Here is a 27,783-nt window from a genome sequence, read left to right as displayed (position 1 = left end):
GACTGATTATGTTATTTGCCATTAAATGGAAACGCGTATAGTCATTCACTGGTTAGGTCACTGTACACTAAGGGTAACTACAATCACCTGGTATAGATCGTCCGGTGTATACAATAAGTAAAGAAAACAATGGAGTAGAAATTCATAAAGCGAAGTAGATTTAATAAACTGGAATATATAATTTCGTGTAATAAGTCAAAAGAATTTGTACATTGTGAGAGGATTTTGATTGAATCCTGCTTTGTAACGAAAGGGTTAATGAAGCTTTGTAGCCTTAGCTTAACTCGATCTACCGTTAGAACAGGGTTTCTAATGAACCGGTGTACACATCGACATTTGATATTTCCATTTCGATGAGCAGACAAGTTTTTGATCATCAACGGTTGTAGCATAGTTAGGCAAACAATTCTGAACATCTTTTGTTTCAGATGTTTTGTTGTTCCCGAGGTTCGTAAAGTTTTGTAAAAGTTAGCGGAGTGTCGGGACAGCATCTTCGTTCGAGCCAGCTAACTCGACGTGTTTTCTTGTTAACTAGGCAACAATACCTTCGGGTTACCCGTTAGTTAATACGCCCAGGTGTTTATTTAACTCTGTAACGAGCCCTCAACGTCTTCGAGAAGTTGCTTAAAGAGCATTCCAACCGAGTCGAGGGATATTAAACAAAATAATTCTCGGCTCGTTTGCTCGACGAGCGAAATCGACGGGCGTCGATTTAAACAGCGCGGGAGCGTGCAATTTTCGTGAGGATCGCGTATTAGGAAATTTAAAACGGGTCGGTTAATTCGATTATTAGCGGGCTGCCGTTGTATGTTCAGCGAGTTCAACCGGCCTTAATGAAACCTTGTAAATTTCACGCTCGACTCTTGCAATGATTGCCTGTAATGGCCTGGGAATATCATTAAACGATTCGGAGTTAAAGTTCATTGGCGCCGTACACATTCGTTTCAACCGAGAGCTGTTCATACGTGATAATATCTGTTTACCATTTATATTAACCCTTTCGCATAAAAAGCCTGTAACGATTATAAAATTAACAGAGCGCGGTAAGTCAATGATCTTTGTTATTTCAAATTTCTAATATTATAATACGAAGAATAATTACGTAATTACACTCCAGTGACGAAATTAATAATTAATACTACGTTTAACCATAATGGTTTCCAGTTGAGATAATTAACCAGTTAATGATGGTTAATTAATTACAAGTAAACTGTCTGTTTATTCGACTATTAAGTGCGATATAAAATAATAAAATTGGAATCCCTGGTTGTGTATTAAAAAAAAAAATCATTAATTATAGAAGATAGGCGCGTGCGCGTTGAATACGCACTGGCACATGGAAATCCTCCTCATTGTTATTTCCATAACTTCTCAGCGCGATATTCGACGGCGAACTAATAACACGTTTAAACTTCACTTGCTGCAGATATTTCCTCCCGTACTTTTTAACAAGCCGATTTATCTTGTTGTTGGCCGGTTCTTTTATTTTTTTATCGACCCGTCAAAATGCCAGGCGAGCTTCACTGTTTTTTTTTTCTCTCGTTCATCGTTTTCAGGACAAAAATCTCTTTTTCTCTCGTTCCCATTGTAATAATAGGTGACCGTCATCAATTTCAATCCCTCCAGAAGATATTTCGACGTTTTTAACTCATAATTTTCATCGACGCGATTATCGTGTCCGCAGGTAGCATTATTTAAAAAAAATAATAATTTATCATAAATTCACTCGACCCACATTTATCTTCTTTCCTCCACTTTGTATTTTTCAAAAGTTGTCAGAAAACGATGGATCTGAGTATTAATCGACGTTGATTTTGTAATAAAATCGAAGGGGAAAAAACTTGGAATTCTAGCCTGAAGCAATCGATCTTCTCTTCTATACAAGTACCTGTTTCCGAACCAATGTTTACACGACACTTTGATTCTCATTTTTATTCATAGAACACACAGAAACAGTTTGATCGTTCAATTTGCAGACACTTACAGGCTCGATTCATTTTCTCAATTCGTTATTTCACTTTCGTACTCGGCAATCGTATCGATAAATATTACAGGTGTTTAATTCGTTCCAACCATATTATGACATCGCAAATAAAAAAAAGAAAAATTAAGCAATATTAAAAATTTGATTCTTTTGACGAAAATAGGGAACTCGGCGCACCCCTAACAAAAATCTAATTACACTAACGCGTTTCAATCTAATAAAAAAAAATAGCGTTCCAAAATATAAATATCGTGATTGATCGGTATATTTCCACCTAAATCTCCTCCCCAACATTCGGTCAGGAATTCAGAATCAGACGGGGGCGAATTTAATTTACCCCCGGTGTTTCGATGATCCCGCGAGAAAATGTTTACCCTGGGCGAACCGTGGTCGTGAAGTGTCATAAGTTCTTAATCCCTTTCGTAGCTTCCAGCAGTAAACACCCTCGTCGACCACGTAACCGTGCGAGTTTATTCGTCGGCCTGAAGGGCCGTGTAACCCATGGCATTCGTTTCGACGTGCAAACTGTTGGGGGCGAGAAGGGGACAATTAAGACTTCGATCCGCGTCGTCTATCGCGCATTAATAAATATCTGATTCGCTTTCAATCCGATGGCTCGCTAGGAAGGGAAGCCGCGCCACCAAGACTAACGACACCGTGAGGGTTGGAACTTATAAAAGGGGCGACGGAGAGGAGATAGACGTTAAGCAGGCAGGCAGCGAGGGTGTAAAAAAAAAGGGTGGAATAACAAAAAGAAGGATCGCTTGTCAACAGAACGGCGTTGGTAATTTTCCACGACAGTATTGGCTGGGGCAACAGCGAGCCAACTCGTGGAAAACTGGGACGCCTCGTAGAAATTAACGTAACTAACGTCGAACCCTCGGCCACGCGAGTTACCTCTATCCACCATGATCAATGGCACGTCGCATGCTTAGAAGAAAGGTTCGCCGTGCAAGCAGGGTGTGAATTTATGACGGCCTTGAGAGACCGAACGTTTTATAATTGCGCCCTCGATAAACGAGTTAGGCGAAAAGGGTTTCATCGAATTGTACCAATGGAAGATGGATTATTAGGTTTTTGATGGAATTTCATGACATAAAAGTATCACGAAATGTCAGTTACAGCGTATCAATTTGAAGCTTAAAGCTTGATGAACATGATTATACAAAGGTTTCATTAATATTTTTATACAAATTAGTGAATCTAATGAGTCCACCAAATATTCAAAATTGCTTATATTTGAAAACCGTGAAGGATCTGTAGTTTGTAAATTGAAAATTGTAGATTTAAAAAGCTCATTAAATAGCATTTCTGGGATTAAACAGGAGTTAAAAATTGAATATCACTAATAGGCAATATTAAGCTTTGGTTTGGTTAATCCGCTTTTTGTTTTATCAAAGAAGCAGTCATTTTATATTCAAATATTAATGAACCATTTTTATATTTATTTTCATATAACTTCAACCTTCAAACTAATATACGTCAATTGCCATTTTGCTCTACTTTTATTTCATCAAATCATATCAGACCTTCTATGTTTCGAAACTACCCTTATATTCATAACATAATCAAGATCATTTCACCTACATTTAAACGAAACATGAAATTTCTTTTCTATCTTGATTCTTAGCCGCAAATTAGTAGTTTTTTAGTTCACAGATTTTTACTTCGCAGAAGTAGCAGTTATTAAAGATTCATTTTCCGCAATACGATTAATTGCGTTAAATAGGTTAAACGCTCTATCGATCGGTCAAGAGGTTTTTTTATATTTATTTCTTCATTTGTTAACGCTTCTTGTCGCCGCTTCGCAGGAAGTAAAAATAACGTAAGTTTAACTTGGTCAACGACTGGATTGAAATATTCTGTGAAAGATATTTTCTTTTTTATCGATTCTATAGATGATTAATGAGAGCGTTTCACGAGAAAACTTTTGCTCGATACCATCGTAACGGTTAACGATAACGTTTGCGTTCACAAGGACAGGTATCCGTGTAACTCAACATGGGAAAAAAAAACGAGAGAAAAATTGGAAAATTCGATTTTCGTGCAACAAAAGGCGGAACATTGAATTAGTCGGTCGAACACAAGATTGTACTTTCTGATGCAGCCGGTTCTCTGAAGCGGTACATCAATTTTCTCGATGCTTTTGTGCCTCTAACGAAATTCTTTTTGTCCAACCTTCTGAAGGTTCACGGTGAATTTGCATAAATAACGAATTGTTGAATAACCTCAGAGGCGAAAGGCAGGAGACAACGAATTCAATGAACGCCCCCGTTGTCTGGGAAGTTGAATCAGAAATGGATATTCGACGATTCGCGGCATTTGCATCGCGGAAAATTACGTGTAATTCGCGCGTGTGAAATGAATATGTTGCGCGCTCGGAGAAAGTTCATTAGAAGGGAAATTTGCACATCGTTGAATCATGTTTCATTTCGAGAGTTATCTCGTTGAAAAATTTCAAACAGCTCTGCTTGAAATTAATTGCCTGCGTTAACTTTGTCTCGATACACCTGAAGCTCATTTTATCCTAATTTTCTCCAATGCAAATCATTTTATTTCCTTTAACAATTCTCGACGAATCAGACGACTAAAAGGCACAACAATCGCCTTATCATTTTCTATATTTAACATTCCACAATCTACGATGAGGAAATAAAAAAGCGATAGTTCAAGTCTACTTATAAGTGTAATGTGCCTGAAGAGTCTAGTAACCGGTGATTTATCGCCACAATAGAGTCAAAGTCACGATTCTATGGTTTCGTTCGAAACGCTTCTGGATAATTAAGCGGAAAATAGCAGCACAATCGTGAAAGCCTTACGACCGGATGTATAGATAAACGCATTATCATTTACCGACACACTAATCGGAAGAATGAAATAAGGTTTCGCTTTGTTGATCGAAATCGTCGCAGACTGGTCGACACGGTTCAACTTTCCTTGGGATTTTAATTGCGACAAAGTGATGCGAGACGGATAAATTGGATTCGATTTAAAGTGTTGTTAACTTTGCTTCGTTAGAGAGAAAAAAAAATGCATATAAAGTGATTCGATTGAATTTTAATAAATCCATAATCGTAGTTTATGGACGTCGCGAAATAAGGATGATAATTGGCTGGTACGATTTTGTCATGCATTATGTAAAATAGATTCTTTTTCGAATGAAATCGAAGCTACGATGCAAACAGAGGTTAGCTAGTGGGCGAGGTAAAAAGGAAGAAGCATCATAGCGTAAGACTCACTTTCAGCGCGGGGATGTGGTACACGGTTAGTCCTCAGTGGGACCAGATCTTGCGCCGAAATCGGTAGTCCTTAAGAAAGTGAACTTCCGTCTAGTTCCAGTGTACAATTACACACCGTGGCGTAGGTTGTAGCACAGCAAAGCCGACGGTTAAAATCGTTGATTTAACCCTCAAAGGAGGGTTGCAATCGGGGATACATGATACCCCCGTATTCACGATCCACGATGGTCTTTGATCGTAAATCCTGGCCAGTTTCTAGGTGGCAACGGATTCACTTGTTCGAAAGAAATCGAGTTTTCCCTCAGTCAAGCACCAAACAACCCTTTCCTATCACTGTTCACTCTCACGATACACAGTAAACTCTCACTTGCGATGTTCTACGCACACGGGACTGATATATCCAGTCCGCCTAGTCTTCTCCTTTTGGATGAGCCACCAGAAATAGAGAAAGAGAGAAAGAAAAAGAGAGTTTCTCTTCTCTGACGACAAAAGTGTGTCACACGAAGGAAGAAACCACCACCACTACCACGATCGAACGGAGTCCGTCGAGTCGTCGTCTGGTATCGGACGTCTCGTGTAAATGTCCTCTCTTCTCCCTCGGTTCGTTGTTCCTTAGCCGAGCGAGCTCGGCTCTTCCGTCGAATCGGCACAGAGAAGTTGGAGGGAAAGGAGGTCTACACGATATTCAGACGATATGTATAATCCGTTTGTATCGCGATGTGTCTGTCACACTGTACACCGTATCTCGCCAATGGAACACGCAAACGTACGTGTGTTTACACGTTAGATGGTACACACACGTAAAACGACGGAGGGGGTTGAAAACGCGGACTTCGATCGTACGTGTAACGAGATAGTTGGTTAGACTTCGTTTTTTTTTTTCCTTCTTCTTCGTACGACAAAGACACGTCGAAATCGCCTAGAACCGATACGCACCAGCCCTAGGAGAGACCCTTAGGCCGGATCCGCGGAGTTTCCTTTCACCTCGATTTTCGGTCCCTTGCCACCCCCGCGCCGGTCGCACAGGCGCGAAACGCTTTCAGAATTTCCGAGGCTCGGGTACCGCGCACATCGAAAGAGAGGGGAGCGCCCTCTCGTATCGTTGTAGAAGCGAACGAGCGTTTCGACGAGGGAGGGTAAAAGGGACGTGGATATCCCGTCGGAGGAGGTAGTGGGAACGGAATAGAGAGGGGTAGGTACGACGAAAGGTGGAGGGTATGCCTCCACGAAGGAGGGTGGATTTCTCGGCACTGCGAGCAGGAGAACACACCGGCGGCACCACCAGCCGGTTATGCACCACCAGCACTCTGATAACCAGCCCCGAGTCTACGTACTTTACGATTCGCATGGACGGCGATGTTGAGGGTGTATTGGTGGGGTTGTTCGTGACATCGCCACCAACGTCACCGCCACCACCGTCCTCCTCGTCGTCGTCCTCGTCGCCACTATTGTCGCTACTGCTGCTGGTGCTGCTGCTGCTGCTGCTGCTGCTGATGTTGATGCTGGTGCTCGTGGTGCTGCTGCCGCCGCTGCTGCTGCTGCTGCTGCTGCTCGGCTAAGCGGTGTGGGTGTGGTGGGGTTGAAGGGGGTGGCGCAGGCGTTTTGGTGCACCGACGCATTGATCCCTGGAATTCGTAGGGACGGTGACTAGGGCCAAGCATGTGTCCACTTTCGATGTGAGAAAGAGAGGAGAAGAGGGCGAGGGGAGGGCTACTCGGGGAACAGAACGAGAGAAGGAAACTAGTATGCGAGAGGGAGGAGGATAAGGGACGTTTCAGAAGGGGTGGGTAAAGAATGGAACAATGAGGTTGGAGGAGAGGAGTAACCGTTTTACTCATAGCCGATGTCCACACCTGCAGACCGTTCGACGGGATGCGTTTGAGAATGATGGAATGTCGGTACGATTGAAAATCTTTTTTTTTTTCAGAGAATCTAACTGATTGCTAGGCGGGAAACGACGCGGGTAGATATGGGTTCGGTGAGTTTCTCAAAGAGTCATACCTAGGTGTTCGACATTCTAACGAGGATTTCGCGAGACGACAGATAATGATGACGGATGAAACGAGACTTTGAGAGAATCGTAAGAAATCATGGACCGTCTCGTCGAAGGAATTTAAATCGCGGTTCGACGTGTTAGATTTCGTCGACGAAAACTATTTCGACGTGTTCCGAAAATATCGCACCCGGACACGGTAAGATTTAACGCCGTTCGAACGTATTTCTGATAAACTAACGAGCGTAACATTTTAATCGGTCCTCGTGATTGCACCGGCCGTGAGCCGCCGTTTCCTTTCATGTTAATTGCGAAACGAAGCCTTCTGATCGGCCATCTCCTGATTTAAAGGGGTCCGATGAATGCTCGGACCTATAGAATTAAACAAAAACTGAGAAAGTCGGTCCTTTTGATGAGACTTTCATCGATTTTATATAATGTCCGTCTTGCGAGTCGGTGGGGGGATCCTTTCATTTCCTTCCGACGTAAAAATCGTTGGTTAATTAAGAAGGGGTTATTCGATGGGTCACGACAGACCAAAGAAATCCATGTTGCAACCACGCTAGAATAGTTTTCCTTTCACCGGCGATCGTGGTTTCGCCAATCCGGTAAAAGGCTCTCCTTCGACGGTTTCTCATCGATTTTACGATTTCCAGCGATCGTCAACGCGCATCCATTGGGGTATCATGGCACGAAAAGCGCCGACACTGGCAATGGTTTCTATAAAATATTCAAGCGCAGCCAACGTATACATACACATATATATATGTATATATAAAATACATATATGTATATATATTATGTACCGTTACTGAATAAATAATAAGGACGAGGAAGATCCTCGATCGGTTCATAACTCCGTTCCGTTTCAGAGCTCTGATCAATTCGTCGACCTCACTAACGAGAGTTTCGTACTCGAAAAGCGTACGTTCCAGGTAGCTTATATGGGATGAAAATTTCAAAGTGAAAAGGGTGGAAAGATGGACGTAGAAAAGGAACGATATGTAGTCTCGGTAAAAATGATATCAGATATGTGTTACATTTGATTATCCAATAATTGTATTTAAAATATTATAAAATTGCTGAGAATATTTTTGCTTCAACATGGGAATTCTGTTATCTTAAATTTCTATTTAAGGAAATGAATGATAGCACATATCATTTTGGCTGGGAGTGTAGGTAGCAGATAAACGATCAGACGAGTTATGCATTAGGTCCCTCAGAATGGTTTCTCTGCTCGTAAAGCAGAGACCCTATTAATAATTCGTTCAGCCTAACTAACAATCGTCGGGTACAATTTTCTTAGCGAGCTTCGTTCTGTGGAATTAGTTTCACTGGTAAATGAACCCGGGTTCGTGCAAATGAACCTCGTTCTCGAAGAGAAAGAGCCGAGGAAAGAGAGAAAAATGTGTACGATTTTTCGTAGTTTTATTATCCCTGCCAGTCAAACGATTTTGATCGATCGATTAATCTAATACCATTGCGGTTTTAATAACTAAGTAACAATTAAAAAAAAAAAGAAAAAAGAGAAATAACAAGAGGGAGAGAAACGTGGAGGACGAAATTGGAATTCGAATATGATGCACCGGTGACGGTGTTTCAATTTACTCCGTGCGCAACAATTCTTTTGTTCGCATTTATAATGGAATGCATTGATCGACGTTGGTGCAAATAACGCGTATACACGGTCGGTCCTTGAAAATTGAAATGCACGGGGAGAAATTGTAAAAATTTATTCGCGCGTAGTCGAATAGTTTTCTCAGCGACGTGAAATAACTGCGAGATAAAAAAAAAAAAATAAAATAGAAAAACTGCGATACCATTTTTACGACTGGCAGTCGTAGATTCTCCCGTAGTTACAATCGAATCCGATTATTCGGACACACGATTCGTCGCGTCGTTTCACGTGACAAACGAGCAACACGCTTGATACGACGTTTAACGAACCCGCCAGTCGTGAAACGGAATTTTTTCCAAATTTAAACGTCTTTTCAAGTTCGACACATTCGAAGTATTCAAGCGGGAATGCTGAATGAAACAGCCAGCCGCGCAGGTGTTTTCGCCAGGTTCGTTAGCACGCCAGGTATACGAGCATCCTGATGGTAGCCGGGCAAAGGAAAGGTTTAAAGATAGATCTCGAAAGTGGATTCAGGCCATGGTACGTTCGCCATACCGGAATACTAGTAAATCGACAAAAACCCGCCTACGTGTCTGCGCTGGATGGCCGCGGATGCGTTCGTTCGCTTTTAATTGCAAATCATTTCAAAACGAATGGTCAAGTTGAATTACGAACCGGTTTAACTGCTGAATGTTCAAGTTATCGAAGTATGAGGGGAAAGAAATTATAGTTGACAGCGTTTTAATATTTTCAAAGAGATCCTCTGAAAATAAAACAGGGTAGCAACTAATTTTTTTTCTTTAATGTTATTTAAAATTTTTAGATAAGGATTTTGGTTTCTTAATGGGGTGTTCAGCTGACTCTTCTAACCCCTTCATCCCCTAGTAAGAATTCTCCTTGTTTTATTTATTATACCAAACTGGTAAAAAAATTTCATTTCCACGGCTAATATTTTGGTATAAATGTGAATCATTCTGTAGACAGAGGGAATGGTGAAAGTAATTTATGAACGGTCTTTGTGGCTAACTGGAGTGCCGGTCGATGCTTACGGTCACGTCTACGATACACGACTATTGCGAACGGATTTGATTCACTTTACACTTAACAAATTAACGGGGTTGATTCACTGCTTTGTGGGAGGCTTTCAACATGGGATTTGCAGATACTAGGTTACGCAAGCTCAGCATAGGGTAACGTGTCTCCTCCTCTGAGTCTCACCCCCGTTTCTACCCCAACATCTCCGCACCTCCACTCTTGCACCGTGTCTCACTCTCCACTTCTCTTATTCTATTCATAAGTATGCGAGAATTAATTATGAGACCCTCTCATTTGCGTCAGTTATTATGAAGTTCGTCGTAAGACCATTACATAATTACAGGGAGAGGCGTGGAGTGGGTAGCGCACGAGGCTCGATGCTCGCGTACTTCCCCTCGGAGACAAAATCGAAAATGCATCTGTAAACAGTGGGGTCAGAACCCTCTCTCTCTTTCTTTTTTGGTAAATTCGATGTTAATTTATGCGAGAAGTCTGAGAGCGATCGATCGGTTCACTGTGTGCTATTTTTGAGAATCATCCCCAAAATATTTTTGTGAATTAGATCTTCGATATTGAACCACCTTTGTACCTTTTTACCTCCCAGGAACAGTGATTTCAATTTACTTTGTTAATTAAATTTTCGTACAGATAGTTAATTAACTTGGTATTCTGATGGTTCTGGTTAATAAAGACTGGAAAACATTTGATTACTGGCTGAAATTTATTCAATCTTCAGTTGAAGAGAATTTTTAAAGGAAAAATTAATATGCAGTAATATTACAAATATTCGTAATAGGTTCGTCAGATGTATCTAATTATGAAAGGGTTGAAAGTGATCTTCATAGTCATTCTAATTTTCTTTTCAGCTTACATTCATGAATACCTATTCTTCTCCTACGCTCTTATCTTGTTTCTTCAATCTTTTTATCGCGTTTCGAGCTTCTTTCACTCCGATTACCGCAATACCTTAAAGAATACCCTTCACACATCGTATCAACAGCAACGAGGATCAATAACTCTATCAAAAGAATCATCGCAAAAACAAGATACTTCTTTCTCCTATTACATCATTCGCTAGGAGTGATCGATTCGATAGAAAAAAATGAAACATTGATAAGCATAAAATATTGAGAGTTTCTGTTTTAAATCCAGGACTGCTGGCTTCGACTTTTAAATTTAATTAAAACGTAGACAATAATCATAATACTTTCATAGCAACGCTTTCATTTTTTATATTGAAAATGGCAACAAATTATTTACATGGATATTATTAATTAATGTGAAAGAAAAATGTTCAATTTCTTAAAATAATTGAATACCTATTAAATTCTATCAAGCTCTAGACATCGCCCTGTTTAAATCATAGTATAATTAAATTTTAGGTGTTACATAAATTATATTATAATCAATTTCGGAATGGATTGTTAAGGTGGGTGGGGTCGTTTAACGCTCGCCATCGAACCGATTATTTCCTATATGACGAAACATGCAACGTAAGGAAAAAACTGTATACAATGCAACGCGACGATATAATATCCCGAGGGCGCACATCGACCCCCATTTGTAACCGGGAATTTGATATAGGTGGACGATAAAACGTGATGCGGAACCAGTTAATTTTCAGACCTTTATGGGGCGGCAACCCTTCCAGTCTTTATACCGTTCATTTGACTGTCAACAACTGACATTTGCAGAATTGAACCCTTGCACTACGACGATTGGGTTATTTCTGTTTCGTGTCTGGCGAGCTAAGAAGGAACATCGAACGAGGGTGGGTTGAAAAATTTTGTTTCCTTTGGGTTATTTTAGTTAACCCGAGGTGGTTGGGGTTGAAATAATTTATGTTGATACTAGTTAATTAGTGGAATTATTATAATATTAGTGGTTAATAATTAACAATTGTAAATAGAAATGGAAATAGTTTAGTAAATAGGAAAATAATAAATCCCCTTTTATTAAAGTGGAGGCAAACGTATCTTTTTAAGATTAAGGGATAAAAATCACCCTTTGAAAATTCACACCCCGGGGCTATCGCAGAATCTATTAAAGATAAAAATACAATTTAAATTGAAAATTGATTGTATTGCCTTTCGTTTGAAATAGCTCGGAATCGTACATCATAAATCATAATCGATTGCTTTCTTCTTTTGTTAAAAATTAATTGTCCGAGTAACAAATTCTCTGCTGGTAAATTGATTTCAGCTGATACTAACATTTTTACGACTAACGATTTTCAATTTGCACGTTGTTTAAAATAAAGAAACATTGAATTTTATGATGCAGTTAGTTCACAATATTTCTACCACATATATTTTCCATGCCTCTTTTTGCAAGGAGGACGCATATATTTTGTTAACATGTTATTCTTCAATATTTGCAATGCTCCATTGAGTCCTTTTTTGGAGTGCGAAAATTCTATATGGTCGACTGCAATTCAGGCTGTGATTAATTAAAAAGAAATGTAAAAGAGAAGTCCATATTTTTCATATATGAAAACAGGAGTCTCACCCTGGGTTCTCCCAAGACTGAAGGCAATTAGTGGTAGATTTCTACCCCTACGCTTACCCTTAACCAAGAGAAGTCTGCATTGCACCCAAGTGTATGTCAAAATGACTCTGCATCAACCTTAGAGTATTCTTTCGAGAATTAATTAATAACTGTGTCTCAAAAATAAGAATTCACATCGCCAGAAAGGCGACCATTTAATTTCATGAAAGATCACAATTTAACGGACAAAGAATTCAATTGTGTCCTCGGATTTGTCGTTCAGATCAGGTCAGAATTTAATCATCCGTCGCGATGATAGATCCCGAGAAAGCTCGAGCACGTTGAAAGTGGTGTATGAAAAATTCATCGGCTGACACGAGTATCAACGTTGAACAACTTGTTACCCGGCAACTTGGCCGATATAGAGCAAGGGGTAACGTCATTGAACAAGAGATAATTTTTCGACGAAAGCCTAGTAGCACGTAAAGCTGTGTTAAATAAACAAACTTTCGTTCGATCTACTTTCAACCAGGACACTTCGTTCTGATATACAACGGGTGAAGTACATATCTCGGTAATTTCAACGTCCACATAAATTTTCTGAGAATCAGAAAAACAAGTGAAAAACCCAAAGAATAGAAGAGAGTGAATACCATCCACCCTTATAATAATAATTAATATGATTATTTAATTCTCCAGTCTGAGCTATCAATTGCTATGTTAGTTCCAAGTGTATATTGACACTGTATCCATGGGGTGAGACCTTCATTTACAGTATTAACTGTTAGCTAACATAGTGTAGTCAAGGGACTAGTTTAGCTAAGAGACTAATTTATGATCCGTCTCCTCCCTGCTACTAATGTAATAGTAATACTACTCAGAGTTCTCTTATTTCTTCATTTTTCAAATTGTTCCATTTCACCTTTATGATCGGGTTAAACCGAATTCATTCTGTAAATATGAGATTTGATTTTGGTCACTTATTAAACGTGGAGTGCAGTTTAGTTCGTGGAAATCTAGTGATAGTTAATACGTAATTTGGGATTATTGAAATCCAGCATAATATTTCGAATTCTCGCTTTAGTATGTTAATAAAATAGTACCGCACGGGGGGCAGGAATTGGGGTAGAGGGTTGCATTAACGTATTCAGTATCGAAATGTATAGAATGCTGGAGGGATACAATAAGTTCGACGTGTGGGATGTCTGATGATAGACGAGTCCCATATTCAATTCCAGACAGGAACGATGAAGGTTTATAATGGGATTTTATTATGATCATGATCGGAAAAATTGTATTATGATTCTTCTTCTCGTTCGGTATAATTGTTTATTAAAAAGGGATTTTAAATTCATTAGCATACATCGCTTTTTCTTAATTCAATTATATTAATATTTTAAAAAGTATATGTGCCATTTTACGTTGATTAAAATATAAAAATCTATCCAAAATCATGCTATTGCAAATATATCTTATAAATTTTCATTCTATTTTTGTATTTTTTATTTTATATTACCGTGCACTTTGAAAGGTGTATGTCTAGCGTTATCTGGTGGGTGTCGGATAAATTAATGAAATAGAAAATTGTATCGAATATTATTAGTTTAAATCTTTTATTTAATATACATATAAATTTTTTATCTTTCATTTTAGACGGTTGATACTTTCTTATATTATTAATAATGCTATACATAAACAGAGTGCATAATGCAATTTACTTAACATGGTACCGTCTGTTGGAATATGATCGTGGGTTGATAATGAAAATATTTCTAATATTTTATGAATATAATTTCATATCGAATCATTTTTAATATTTAAACTTACTTGATTTAACACAATAATGTACTTTATCGTATTGAATTAAAATAATGTCATTTTGAATATTTGAATTGATTTCATATGTGAGCTTAGCACAATGCACTGCAGAGGGTGCTGCATTCTGTGTTATTATAGATAGAGTGTTCTGCTAGCTTTCGTTTCTAATTAATAACGTTACAAATTTAGTTATTAAAATGATAAAATCCACCTTGCAATTGGCGATACGTCCCCTTGCAAGGACAGTGATTTCACCTGTTAAAAAGTCTACTGTATTGCCATGTATTCAGTTGATTGACATTCGAAATATTCATATAACCTCAAATGCATCGAAGGAACTTCGTCAAGGAAAAGAGAAACTCAGAGTTAAGCCCGAAAAACCATATGTTGCTGAAGGAGAAGGAGTAACTAATATTTCTCTTATCTCTGATTCGGTGTAAGTGCTATAAATTATATATAATATACAACTTTCTCTTTCTACCTTTCTCAATTTTAGAGACACCTTATTTCCTGATATTTCTACACCAAATAAGATTTTTGATGATGTACCATATAATAAGTTGCATATTATTAATATAAAGGCAACAAAGAATAATACGATAATGACTCTCACTGATCACAGAGGCAAGTTTCAGTTCATAGGTGTTGATCTTCAGGCATTATGGTTATAATTCTATTGCAATTCTAATGCTTTATAGGACAGGTAATTATAACACACAGCGCTGGTGTTGAAGGTTTTAAAAATACAAGGAAGGGTACTAATGTTGCCGCACAGCAAACTGCTAATGTACTTGGGCTGGTGAGGAGATTACTTGTAATGATATATACTTGATCTATTAAATTTCTTTTATACTTTTACCATGTATTTTATGTTTTCTAAGCGTGGCATTGAAAAAGGAATTAAAACAGTCAGAGTAAGAATACAAGGACTTGGGCCTGGTAGGGCGGTGAATATCAGACATTAGCAGTTAGAATATCTGTTTATATGATATTTTCATCATAAATGATTATTATTATTGTTTATCCAGGGTGCTTTGAAAGGTCTTCAGCTTTCAGGAATGAATGTTGTTTCTCTCACTGATGATACTAGGGTATCATGGAATCCTCCAAGACCAAGGAAACAAAGAAGGATATAATTCATAGAATGTATCATCAGATTTTCAATAAATTCGTTTATATTGAATTATATATTTCATATATAATTATATACAAGATGTTACATTCATTTACAATATAATACACTATCATCTTCTCAAAGTATTTGTTGTAATTTTACCATACAACAATTATACAATAACATGACTAGATAGGAAAACATATTTCACAAAGTACTTACATTTAATTATAACGATCTTTTGTAGTCTTTAATAGGAATTGTTTTATCACATTTTGCATCACTGTTAGTGGGTTACCGATGTTAATTGCATTACATAAATTAAGTTTCTCATTCTTTTCTTCTCTGTCCTAGTGTCTCACGAATTGTCTTATAAATACATGCGATCCCCAAGCCCTTGTTAAGATGATTCTCCACGAAATAAGTCTTTAATTCTTCTTCACCGAATCGGAAGTACATGTTGGGAGATCCAAGGTATATATTCCGAGACTCGTGTGTAAAGACCAGGAAGTCGTGGTCGGCCACATCCCACCCCGGAAGAGACAATTCCTACGACCATCATCTTATTCCCCGATAGACCTTCGATCATCAATGGTCCGCCACTGTCAGCCTGTTGACAAAAGTATGATATCATTAAAAATAACGTTCTTATCTTCTCGCAAAATCTTGCAAACGCTTCGAAGAAATATAAACTCACAAAATTCTTCATCATTCTATTTCGTCAAACTGAAATTTGCGAAAATTCACATCTATGTGTTATAAATCGAAGATGGTGAAGGAATTTGGAAGGAAGAATGAAATAGGAAAAGACAGGGTGGGTTTGGGTCCTTCCAAAAATGTAGATTGAATCCTAATTAATCCACGATTCTAAGAGTTTAATATTCTAAGCTTTCAAATGCTTTATCAAGCATATCTTTCCAATTAACCAAGAATCTCTAATTATTCTCTAATAAATTTCTAATAAAAAAAAGAAAGGATGGGTTTGGGTCCTTCCAAAAATGTAGATTGAATCCTCATTAATCCAAGATTCTAAGAGTTTAATGTTCTAAGCTTTCAAATGCTTCACCAAGCATATCTTTCCAATTGACCAAGAATCTCTAATTACACGAACGAATCCAATTCTTAAGTAATATCCTACCCAATCACCGTATTACCTCCCAGAGTCCCAGATAACTAACCGCAGTATGTACAAATCAACGATATGGTTCAATGAAGTAGAAGACACTCTCTGAAATGGTCCGCGAACGGAATACGCAATAAAACGTATCGGCTTGGAAACACGTGCACGTATTCCCGAACCCTTTTACCGCAGCTGGCTGTCACCGATAATTACGTTATATCGAACCGCAATATTTTTGTCAACATATTTTTCACTGGGTCTCTCGTGTGTCACCTTTTTTCCTCCTCCCTTGTTTCGCGGTCGAACGATTTGGCCTCTCGCGGTATTCGCTGTTAATTCAACGTACGCATCCGTTGCATGACCGCCGATATTTATTGAAATTCGTGTCGCGGTCGTTCGACGGCGCGTGAATTTCCTGCGCGTAAGCGATTGACGGATCTATTCGTTATCTAACAAGTTGAACGCGAGTTGAAAGAAGATCGATACAGTAAACTCTCGTTATAACACTAATTTCATGAATTTTCTGCTAATTTAAGCGGCAATATATCAAGAGTTTATTGCACTGTAAGAATGATCAATTCGAGACAAAGTTTGGATATTTAGGATCAGGGACACTTTTGATTCGAGAGTGTTCGAGGAAATTTTCGACGTTTCTGCTAAATTTTACGGAAGGAAGGGACAAGTGGAGGGTAAAATATAAGGGTTCACTTACCCAACAAGCGTCTCGACCGCCTTCTTCGTGGCCAGCGCACATTTGCTTCTCTCCCACGCGAGTCGACTTGCCCTGGCTGGCATACCACTCGCGACAAACGTTGTTTTCGATCACGCGAACGTCCACTTTTTGCAACACGTCCGCTCGTTTATCTGGAAGACAGGGAAACGTTCTTTGCTAGCGGAAACGTTTAATCCCAAGTTTGCTGGATCTCGATGTTTAAGGGTAATCTCGTCGAGCAAACAGTGTACGTTTGAACTGTGTATATTGGTAGATTACAGGGTGCAAACATTAATCGATTCGTATCTATCTGTATAGAAATCATTGATACATATATATTTTTCAATTTGCCATCGAGAAAATGCTTTCTGTTCTACGTAGTTGAAATAGTCGTAAATCGAAAAGCTCTTCAGCGGGAGTCGTTGAAATTTGATTTCACCGAAAGCGTCTTTCGACCGAAGTTCAATTCCAAAGGTAGCCTTGGTTCTTTTGATTCGACGAAGCGAGCCGGAATTCAGTCGTAGAATTCGCAAGGATAGAAGCTCGTAGTGGAAAAGTTCACGGTGTACACCCCTTTGACAATTTACACTAACAACGATTTCTATTTGTATGAAAACGAAACGGTAATTGAATCGTTACAGGAAAGCTTGCGTTTCTCTCGTCTCTTAATTCATCGATAGACCAACTCGTTCGTGAAGACCTCGTTAAAAAGAACTTGCAAAAGAGTGCGAAAGAAGGGAAAAAAAGAAGGAATTATTCGTTCGGGTTCGATTTTATGTCGTCCAATTAATTTCACGAAACGTAGAGCAATTAATCGTCGAGAGTTTCAGTTGGCGAGTGAATTACTGTACAGAGAAGGAACGTGGAATTATTTACTTACATTTAGATCTATCTTCCCCGTACCACCCCCATCCAGCGGCCTTAGCAAATTCACCGCCGAAGGCGCTGTACCCTGGTTTCCCTGTGGCCACAGGTAAACAGGCGGGTTTCACGCTCTCCGACCAACTGATTGGCCTTGCCAGCTCTAGAAGGGCAATATCGTCCACGTATTTTCCACATTTGTGGTCCGGATGCAGGATAATGCTGGCTACTCTCTCTTCTTTAGACGCCGGCACTTCCGGTTCCTTCAGATTATACTCGCCCAGGCTCACTCGCAATTGACCGGCAGGTACCATCGATCTTGCTCTGAATCGAACGAAAGAAATTTCTTTATTTCTCGTCTCTATGATTAGTTGGGTGGTAATAAGAAAAATAGAAATTCGAAAAGTATATTCAACTTTTCCGTCAATAGAAGTATCAGAATCAACGCGACATAGAACGTTGAAGATTTATACCGGTAACTAAACAACACCTGCAAGCAGGATGACGGTAGAAAATTAACTTCCATCTTAAATCATCGTTGTTCCACAAACTCCTCCAACTTCTCCCCGTGTAACAAGTTGCATTTCTGTACCGACCTTTATCGGCAACAAAAGGAGGTGCCATAAATTTCATTCCCATTCCTTCTAAATCTTCTTTAACGTCGTTAATTAGCAGTCCAAGACCGCGGGTTACAAAAGTGCGTCGAAACAAGCTACTCGAGTTACCTTTTTTATACTCGTATCTCTTCGAGGTACAAAACGGGGTTACCGTTGAAAAATGCCAAGTTATAACTTCCACTTTATGCACCTTACGGGATACACGTAGGCCAAGTAGGACAAATAGCTTGCTCCGCTGCCGGTTTCAGCCCGGTAACGAGTCAAAGTCCGGCGACTACGTAGCCGGCAAGTAATCATCGCGAGAGTTAAGTACGCCAAGAAGCAAGCGTATAGATGGTACAAGGAATAAAGAAACGTTTGTGCCATCTTGTTTCTCTGGCTCCTTTCATTTCCTCCACCTCCGACTTTTTGAAAAGCAACCCCTTCTCTGGCGATCTCTTCGCTTGGCAACAGACAATTATTCGCCCTCACATTTTTGTTAAATAATCAGTTAATATAGGGGGCAGTGATGCGAGGATCATATGAAATTCTACCTCTAGGAATATTTTCATAAAGAACAAAAGCAAAAGCAAGAGGGGTGTCGAATTTACAATTGACAGAGTGTTGTATAAATGGAACGATCGAAAGCGAGATTGCCATGAAACAGTTAGCAACCCCTCGTTCCCTTTGCAACAGAGTGTGCGACCGTATTAACGCTACAATTAATGGTTGGCTTCCCGTAAAAAGGCTACTCGTTCCCTCTGGCCGAGCCACCGTTTAGCCAGCGGTGCATTTTAATTGGAAGGGTGCGATGATAAGGGGAACAGGGACGATGATGCAACCGGGCTAAATCGTGTAATCTGCGAGCACGGTGGAACAATAGAACGGCCTCGACGAAGATGGAAGGGTCTATTAACGGGGGTTTTCGAAGAAAAGACAAAGCAGAGACCCTGAAACTTGGGGTACCTTCCGAGGTACAATTGTAAATTCACTCGAAGAGGAAAACCGTTGTTATTCTGTTAATTATTTGTCTGCCGCGTTATGACAAGTTTAATTGAATTTCACCTATTAACTGCTTGAAATATTTTTCCAATATATAAAACTCTACATTCAGTGATTCATTCTGTTCATTGTAAATAAAATTCTTGCGCCTGGTTAAACTGTTCAGCTGCGCTTTCAAGTATTTTTCAATTAAACGTAGTAAATCGAATATTAACGCTTCAACTCTTTCAATGAATTCACGTATTGTTTGGCTTCTCAGAATTGGAATATTGTTGGATAAACGAGTATATTTTTTTTCCAATTTTTAACGAATTATCCTCTTCGTAGAGTTTGCAATTTTTATTTTATTATTCGTATGGAAGTAATAAATTTAGAAAATTTGAAGCCTCGAATAGCTGTTCTCTGTACAATGGACAATTTTCATTTGTAACGCGGCAAAAGGGTTAAGTAACTACTCGTTTCCCGCAGTTTTTCCACGAATAATATCGTTTCGCTTACAGAAGTGCATTAACGAAATTTATTTGAACCGTTTCCGTGAACGATAAAGAAAAGGCAGACAATGGCCCGGGGTCGGATATATTTTCGCGAGCTCGCGCCTGCTGGCAACATTTTGTCATGCGTTTTGCATGGCCACTAGCAATTACCCAGTGGTCTGTAATCTACACGCAATCATGGTTTACAACGGCGAAGCTCCGTTGAATTCTCTCTATGGTTACCCTGTCCAGCTTCAACCCTATCTACCTCTCTGCCACCCTCTGTCTGCTTCATCCACAGAGCGATACGCAATGTCTACACGTTTCATCGCGCAACGTTCCTCTCTCGACATTTAATTACACCGGCATCGACGTTGCTAAATCTCCGCGGTGTAATCCCCGAGAAAGAGGCATCGCGATTATATTTTTCGAAAACTATTATACCGGACGATTGCTAAACTTTTCATAATTCCTGTTGCGAGATACTTTGAGCGACGAGATGAAAACGGGAGCACAGCGAATTACTTTTGAATCTAATTACCAGACCGATATCGAGCGTTTACATTATCTACACTTTTAAGGACGAATTTCTGAAATGAGACGGAATTTATTTTGTCAGGAACGAGGTAAATGTAGGACTTGAATTTAATGGATATCTTTAATTAAACACGTTGCTTTATGCGTTTCCATTCGAGCTAGAAAAATACACCGGTGGTTTCAATCAAAATGTAATCGTCGCTCTAATTAACATCGATATCGTTCTCGTTTCACGAACCACGAGGGAACGCGTCGTTTTATATAATTTCAACGAAGTGATTGGTCGTTTATCCGGTCGTTTCGACGATCACAAAGCTAGCCTGCAAGTCAGAGAAACGTTTGTCCTGCTAACAAACGTTCGATATTCGAGCGAGTACATTTGCATGTATAAACTCATCGTGATAGGCCAGGAATTTTTTTTCCTTCTCATCCTTTCGACCTTTCGTTCGTTCCATTTAGTTTTCATTATTAACGCACGTCGATTAAACGAACCCAGTTTTCTTCCGATCTTTTCATTTCCCAATTGTTCTATTGGTATTCTAAATAGGGAGATTTAGTAATTGCCTGTTGAATAATTTTCTAAATGCCAATTTGGTAATTAGTAAATTTTGCTAATTGTCACTTTGCTAATTTGCTAATTGCCAATTAGGAAATTTACTAAATGTCAAACTGGTAATTAGTAAATTTTACTACTACCAAATTTTTGGTAATTGTCAAATTCGCTAAGTTTCTAAATTTGTCCCAAGGAAATTTCCCACACTTAAATTTCTAAATACGAAAAATCCAAAGGGAAGAATTTTTTCCCCATTTAAAGCGGTGGGTTATAAAAATTTGTAACCGTGAGGAAAATAGTCTTTCGTAATTTCTGAACGCCGCCGGTAAATTCCTTTATCCTTTTACCAGGACGTGATGATTTTTGCAAGCGTAGCCGGCCAACATCAGCTTCACGAATTTCTGGATTTTTAAAGCGGCACAGATTTCGCGTGGACCGCGCGAACGGATTAAGCGGATTACGACGCAGTTGCTCGCAAAGCGTTTCGAGGGAACGAGTTCTTAAAAAATTCAACCATCATGTCCCTCGAACTTTAAATCGCATTCACGTGATGCTTCTCTCCCTTCAATTTCGCGTTCAACTCTCGGACCATCAGGATATTTGTCACGAGAGAGATGAAAATTGGATTATTAATAAATATCTTTTCCTAAAGAATGTCAAACTTTAAATCTACCAAAAGATATTAAATTTCAAAATTTCAGGTAGGTACTATAATTTTTTGGAAAACTATTATCCAACTCTGCTCCTTCTGTCTTCGCATAATTAAATAAAGTTTCATTAATATTAATTACAAATTCATTTCTAATACCATTCTAACCATTCATTTATTTTTGCAGGTTCAAATGGGTTTCATCCGATTGCCATTGAAGTTTGGATCTCTACCATCCCTTTGCCAGCGATCAATCTATTTAGTATGATTTTCGGCTTTCATCGTCCAACAGTCTTGGTAAGTACCTTTCAACATTTCGCATATTCATGACCATGATTATTGCAAATTATACACGGTATTAATGCGTTTCCATGACATTCGAATTACGTGGTTCCAGTTGAAAAACGAACCAGTTACTATTCAGCGAGATTTTACTGCAACGAATCGAATATCACACTATTCAATTGAGGTCGCGATTGGAATAATTACAGCATGGTTTGTTGGACAAGATGGTGCTCCTAGCGTTTTGCTGACATTTACACAGACGGCACTGACAATTTTGGCACACGGATTCTGCGAATATCCTTTTGATAAAATCTCCATCCACGAACATTTACAGATTTGATTACTTGGAAGAATGGGCAGCTTTCCATGCAGAAACAGTCGGTTTTATGCCACGAATATTTTCCATGGTAAGTTGCATATTGATTAACGTGCATGCATTGAAATTTAGATGCACTTTTTTCGTTGATTATTTCTGCTCTTCGAATCGATTAGGCTAATTGATCCGTTCTGAATTTATAAATCAGATTCGTTCATTTTTATCTGGACTTTAAGATCGACAATTGTTGAAATAATATTTGAAAGGTATCTAAATCCGAGAATAGCCGCTCGACAAAAGCTCACCTGCGATTACTATCAATACTGAACTCGTACAATGGAGGAATCGTGAAAGGATAAAAGCGCGGTAGGGGAACTCGAGGAAAAGTACAATGCATAGTATACTTACGAACACAAGCAATGCGCTGCAGTCAGGACGAATCTTGAATTAAGAATGGTACCACCGCAGAAGTGTCCTCCTTTTCTGCTGATGCTCACCATCCAAGGAAATTCGTGCGGTATCGCGTTTTGTCCTCCGACCAGCCTTGCCGTGCGTGTAGCGAATCTTCCTTGGCCGCAGGGCACATCGGCAACTGTTATCAAGTAAGTACACGTTATCTCGTTAAAAGTGTCGCCAATCGATTACGATAGACGCGAACGAAACGCGTTGTAATATACGATCTTGTGTACAATTAAACGGTGGAACGATTCCGGGAAATGCTGCAACAAAGCAGCCGTACAAGCTCGTCCTAGTTTTCCTGATTTTTTTTTCATTAAACGAGCCAACAGAGCAGCATCGTTGCGACGCTGCCAGGAAAGTTCATTTCAACTTTTATCGGAAATAATCACTTAGCAAGCACGGTGTTCATTAACGGAACCGAATCCTATTTCGTTCGTTACCTTCCAGGAATAGTGTCCTCCCGTTACAGGATGTATGTCCCAGATAGGGTTTTAGTTTCGAGACACATTAATAGGAATTTTAGATTGCTTTCGGTGATTACGAATTAATTAATTTGGGGAGTGATTTTGAAAAATATTAGAAACACGGTATCGTGATTTCGTTGTTTCGGTGTCTTTTTCGTGATCGGTGCCGCAAAGCGACCAACATCCTTAAACCGAGATAAAACGCGTGGGCGAAACGCGTGGACGAGCGTTTAATTGAAAGCTGAAGCAACGCGTACAGCGGAATGTTAACCGATTCAAGAGGATCCGAGGCCGGTGACGGCACCGGTACTGGCATCGCGCGAATTTAATGCCCCGAGCAGATAGGGATAGATACGGCGGATCTGTCACCGCAATCCCTGCGACAACCCGTAGCCACCCCCTTCGACCATCCTCCAACACCAAACCACCCCCGTTCTCCCTTCCCCTCCCCCTCTCGTTTCACGCCCTGGCTGATTAATTGGACCTCTACGTCTGCACCACCGATCTCCACCCACTGTGTGGGACCCTCTTACCCTCCTCTCTCACAGTTTCCAGCCCCTTTCTCTACTTCCGCCCTCTGCTTTCTCTTCCCATCGGCCCTTCTGTCATCCAGGGAAGGAAGAAGACGAGCAGACAGCGGGAGAAGGATAGGAACAGGGCATAGAATTCGAAGTCTCCTCTATTCGGAAATGCGTAATAGATATGTCAAAAGCAGGCCGAACATGGTCATGATAATATGCTGATGCTTTCGGTGCAGTGTACCATGGAATGGGAATTCCCCTTGCTCGTTTACCCTTCCTCTTCGTTTGCAGGGTTTTTTTTTCGAGAATGGACAGACTGGAGACTCTTTTTAGAGGCTTTTGTACGGATTCTGGCTGCAGGTGGCAGCGGTACCAGTTATTTCAACCAGGTACCAGTGGAGGAGGAAAAGGAGAATAGGGACGTCGAACCCTTTCGCTTTCGTTCGGTATCTCTTTTATGGTTAAGGGTTGATTTGAGTCTTTCTTTATTTTCAGAAATTTCACTGTCTTTCTGTTGCAGGAAGAGAAACATGCTTTTGAAATATTTAGTCAATTTATATTGATATTTATAAGATTCTCAATTGATCGGAAATATTATAAGTTAACAAGAAAGTATAATTTCTATGATTTCTTAATTTCTAATCATTTATTTTAAATAGAAAAAATGTCATTACGAGTAATTCGTTGCACGTTAATCCCGGTTGTTTCTCTTCCAAATAACAGCCATACGTTCCTGAAATTCTCGTTAACCACATCAATGGTTCTCTCGTTTACAGTGTCATCCGTATTATCGGTGTCTATCAAACATTTCATTTCATACGAGTTTATCCCTGAAAAACGGCGGAACGTATTTGCATCGTAAACGATACGAAGCGTGACGATGAATTTCACGCGGATTAAAATCGGTCAGATAAAAAAATAAAAGAGAACTATCGATTAAAACTCGTCGCAGAGCGATTACCCGAATAGAATATATATTTTTTTTTTTGATACGTGTAATATCAAAAGGATTCTGACTACCATTGGTAGATTTTAATATGATATTCAGTAGTAGAAAACACGATTGTCGCGGCGTATGAATTATAGGATCGTAAAGGATTAATTAAGCCTGTCTAGATCGATGGTAATTTATCCTGATAATTAATTTATCTTGCCACTCGATACGGCTCGACCCTATAACCCGTTGGTTACGAGAATGATTTACGTAATCGTAACGGAAATATTTCGTAAATGATATTTCCGAGTGTCATGCGAGGAATTTGGAGAATTAGACACGTGAAAGTTTTCACGATTACTATGTGTCCCCTCTTCTTCACCATTTCATGGAGAATAATTTCATTTTATTCAATTAAATTCCACGCTTTCCTATTCGTTTCATACAAGGTGTTTAGCAAACTTATAAGAAAACATCTCTGAGGAGGTGAAATCATCCCTTGCAGTTGAATTAGAAAAATGGTATCTGGAAAACCATCACAGATATAAGAAAACTTCTAATACGCGGACCACGTGAGATATACATGTATGAGCATACGTGCAGCTATTTTTTTGCGATATACATTTATTAATCACAGTAAGGTCTTGTTTTCGTTGCTTTCCGTGTCATGTCTTTATAACAAAGGCTGGTATTCAGACATGCAGATATTAAGATAACAGAATCATTGTTCTGTACTTAACACACGTATCGTTATATGTACATAATTCACGAAAATGATAGACAATTGTTGAAAATTAATCAATTTTAGTTAATGTAATTTATGATGCCTTGTGTAAATACCAAAATATTTGATTGAATTTCAGAATGACATTTTAATCCTATTGTTTTGCACACAGACACTTTCTGTTGATTAAACCTTATTTATTTGTGGCCATAAAGCATACTAATGAAGTTCAGTCAGATAATTGTGATACGGGTACATAGGATATATAAACGTCAGTGTCCAAAACATTTACCATGAAATGTTATCAGCTTGTAATATTTTTATTGAACTTATGTTACGTAAATTCACAGTCGTCATACTATTAATATTGCATTTCTAGTATCATAATTGGGATAAATAATTCAACTTTTCCCTAAGAAATTTTCTTATATCTCTGATAGCTTTCGAGATCCCATTTTTCTGCTGAAATTTCAATGGCTGATTTCACCCTCTAAACTTGTAATTGGGTAGCTATAAAAAAACACGTGTCCCTTATTTCCACCTGCTTAATATATCCATCAAGTTTTATCAAAATCGGAGACGGACAGCTTCAGACCATCATAAATTTCCCTACATTGTCAAATAAGTAATCATTTGATTTCTCATTTGACAAGAAACATCCAGTGTGTAATCGGTCCCACATCTACTTATCACTATTATATACTAATGAAAGTAGATTCTTTAGACAGATAAGATAACCACTGTTAGGAAGAAGTTGGAGCAATTTTCGACTCGATATCTCACGGTCAAAGAGCCGTGAAACTTTGGAGGCCATCGATCATACTCGTCTTCTTAATTACCGTTTCGATGGTTCGGTGATTGATTTCAAAGAAGATCCACCGCGGATGATTCGTTCGATCGATTTCTGATATTTTAACTGGACGAGTCTGTTCGATTGGGTCGAGTCGAAAATCGACGTATTTTCGTTTCGCTAATTTATTGCCAATTACGTATTCCCATTAACGTGATTACCTTGGCGTGCGTGCGAGCTATTAATTTGTCCCTGGCGGTGCGCGTCGAATGCACGAACCTGACGCCGGCGTAGCGAGAAATTCGGAAATTTGTGGGCCCGCGGCTGGTAATTAAATTTCTACCGGCGTTTGCGCAACCTTCGACAGGTTAAGAACCGAACACGAGCCAAACGTTGCCCTGCTCGGATCTACAACAGTCATCGAGTCAGTCGAGGTCGTACACTTCCTAAGTCCCGGCCTTCGACCGGGTTATACACCCATTTTTTTAATTTTCCTTCTAATCTTCCGCCTACGCAACGTGATTTATATCACGTGTAACAATGGATCAATGTTTATCCTACACGTCCCTATTTTTATTTTCATTCTTTTCTTTCAAAATTATCGTTAATTAAAACTTGCAAATATTAGATGTTTAACTCTCAAACGACGGACCATGAAGAGAGCCCCAATTTTAATTTAATCTCGTATTTCATGTTATTTTCATTTTCTAAATTTTACACACAACGCAAGATTATTCATACGATATTAAAATATTCCACACATTTGAATTTACAATGAAATAAAAAGTTATTTACAACCGATGAAAGTTACAAACAATTCTGCAGTTTACATAATACCCGTATAATAGATTACACTTTTTTAAATTTATAATTAACGAATATTTTTCCATCTTCATGAATAAACCTTCGATTATTCCGTGTGGAATATTTATTAAAATCCGTGCAATTTAAATCGCTTGTTCCTGTATTCGAAGAGAAGCAGGTTCACACGAGCAATTAACGATCGAATGTAATATCTTCCAATATCCCCGCGAGTTTCGCAGTCTATTTTTCTCCCAATTATTTCAAGCGTACTCCTCGATATACAACGTACGTAGATCCCACGGTATCGTTTTATATCTCACAGTTAAAAATATGAAAATACACATAACGGCGTGGGTGTTTATTATATCCGTATGTATATGAAGGATTTAAATTAGAATTGCATCAGTTTTAAAAAGCAATCGCGCGTGACCGGCTGCAACGTGCAACTGCATCGTTGCATTAATCGGTAATGAATGACTGCGAAAATCCAACGTTAATCCTATCATTTCGCGCAACTGGAATTCACGGTGTCCTGCTTCATTGACGCGCGTATTATCGAAAATGACTAATGTCGCGGAAAATTGTTACGTTTAATAAATATCATCGCGGGACCGTAAGTTTATCGAACGTGACGATCAATCGTAATTTTCATACCGAGAATATTTCGTTCGATTACTCTTATCTGTTAAAAACAA

At 39.0% G+C, this 27,783-nt stretch overlaps 3 protein-coding genes and 2 long non-coding RNA genes across 5 annotated transcripts in view; 3 read left to right on the top strand and 2 right to left on the bottom strand.

The window, feature by feature from the left end:
• The window catches only part of LOC114878107 (zwei Ig domain protein zig-8-like), a 67,494-nt gene extending 60,772 nt beyond the window's left edge, over window positions 1-6,722 (bottom strand). The window contains exon 1 of the mRNA XM_029191520.2: window positions 5,224-6,722. The gene's annotated coding sequence lies outside the window, so the exon portion shown is untranslated. The remainder of the gene's footprint in view (window positions 1-5,223) is intronic.
• Window positions 1-7,939, top strand: part of LOC114878109 — a 64,122-nt gene extending 56,183 nt beyond the window's left edge. The window contains exon 4 of the long non-coding RNA XR_003789704.2: window positions 7,151-7,939. This is a non-coding gene — a long non-coding RNA (uncharacterized LOC114878109). The remainder of the gene's footprint in view (window positions 1-7,150) is intronic.
• Window positions 7,940-14,278: 6,339 nt separating this feature from the next.
• Window positions 14,279-15,357, top strand: LOC114878108 (30S ribosomal protein S11). Its single transcript, XM_029191521.2, has 5 exons — window positions 14,279-14,610; window positions 14,671-14,798; window positions 14,873-14,973; window positions 15,056-15,121; window positions 15,203-15,357. Exons 1-5 carry the CDS (start codon window positions 14,372-14,374, stop codon window positions 15,308-15,310), a joined length of 642 nt encoding a protein of 213 aa, XP_029047354.2. The 5' UTR covers window positions 14,279-14,371; the 3' UTR covers window positions 15,311-15,357.
• Window positions 15,358-15,392: 35 nt separating this feature from the next.
• On the bottom strand, window positions 15,393-24,363 carry LOC114878106 (transmembrane protease serine 4-like). Its single transcript, XM_046288458.1, has 6 exons — window positions 23,088-24,363; window positions 22,801-22,994; window positions 18,001-18,449; window positions 17,411-17,430; window positions 17,121-17,297; window positions 15,393-15,898 (listed from the first exon to the last, which is right to left on the bottom strand). Exons 1-6 carry the CDS (start codon window positions 23,163-23,165, stop codon window positions 15,728-15,730), a joined length of 1,089 nt encoding a protein of 362 aa, XP_046144414.1. The 5' UTR covers window positions 23,166-24,363; the 3' UTR covers window positions 15,393-15,727.
• Window positions 21,232-22,794, top strand: LOC123987633. Its single transcript, XR_006830043.1, has 4 exons — window positions 21,232-21,843; window positions 21,979-22,088; window positions 22,189-22,483; window positions 22,659-22,794. It is a non-coding gene; the product is annotated as an uncharacterized LOC123987633 (long non-coding RNA).
• Window positions 24,364-27,783: the final 3,420 nt, after the last annotated feature.

This window comes from Osmia bicornis, chromosome 13 (genome assembly GCF_907164935.1).
Source record: "Osmia bicornis bicornis chromosome 13, iOsmBic2.1, whole genome shotgun sequence".
Taxonomy (NCBI): Eukaryota; Metazoa; Arthropoda; class Insecta; order Hymenoptera; family Megachilidae; genus Osmia; species Osmia bicornis.
Note: the sequence above shows the minus strand (reverse complement) of the source record. Positions and strands in the feature narration are given on the sequence as shown.

What these genes read in the sequence shown, in the direction of transcription:
- LOC114878108 (XM_029191521.2), top strand. Translation starts at nt 14,372, where the DNA reads ATGATAAAATCCACCTTGCAATTGGCGATACGTCCCCTTGCAAGGACA. An exon ending in TCTCTTATCTCTGATTCGGT is followed by an intron (nt 14,611 to 14,670) that starts GTAAGTGCTATA and finishes TCTCAATTTTAG; the next exon opens with AGACACCTTATTTCCTGATA. An exon ending in GACTTGGGCCTGGTAGGGCG is followed by an intron (nt 15,122 to 15,202) that starts GTGAATATCAGA and finishes TTGTTTATCCAG; the next exon opens with GGTGCTTTGAAAGGTCTTCA.
- LOC114878106 (XM_046288458.1), bottom strand. Translation starts at nt 23,165, where the DNA reads ATGAAAAAAAAATCAGGAAAACTAGGACGAGCTTGTACGGCTGCTTTG. An exon ending in GCAGCGCATTGCTTGTGTTC is followed by an intron (nt 18,450 to 22,800) that starts GTAAGTATACTA and finishes GTTACCGGTATA; the next exon opens with AATCTTCAACGTTCTATGTC. An exon ending in CGGGGAAGATAGATCTAAAT is followed by an intron (nt 17,431 to 18,000) that starts GTAAGTAAATAA and finishes ATTTCTATACAG; the next exon opens with ATAGATACGAATCGATTAAT.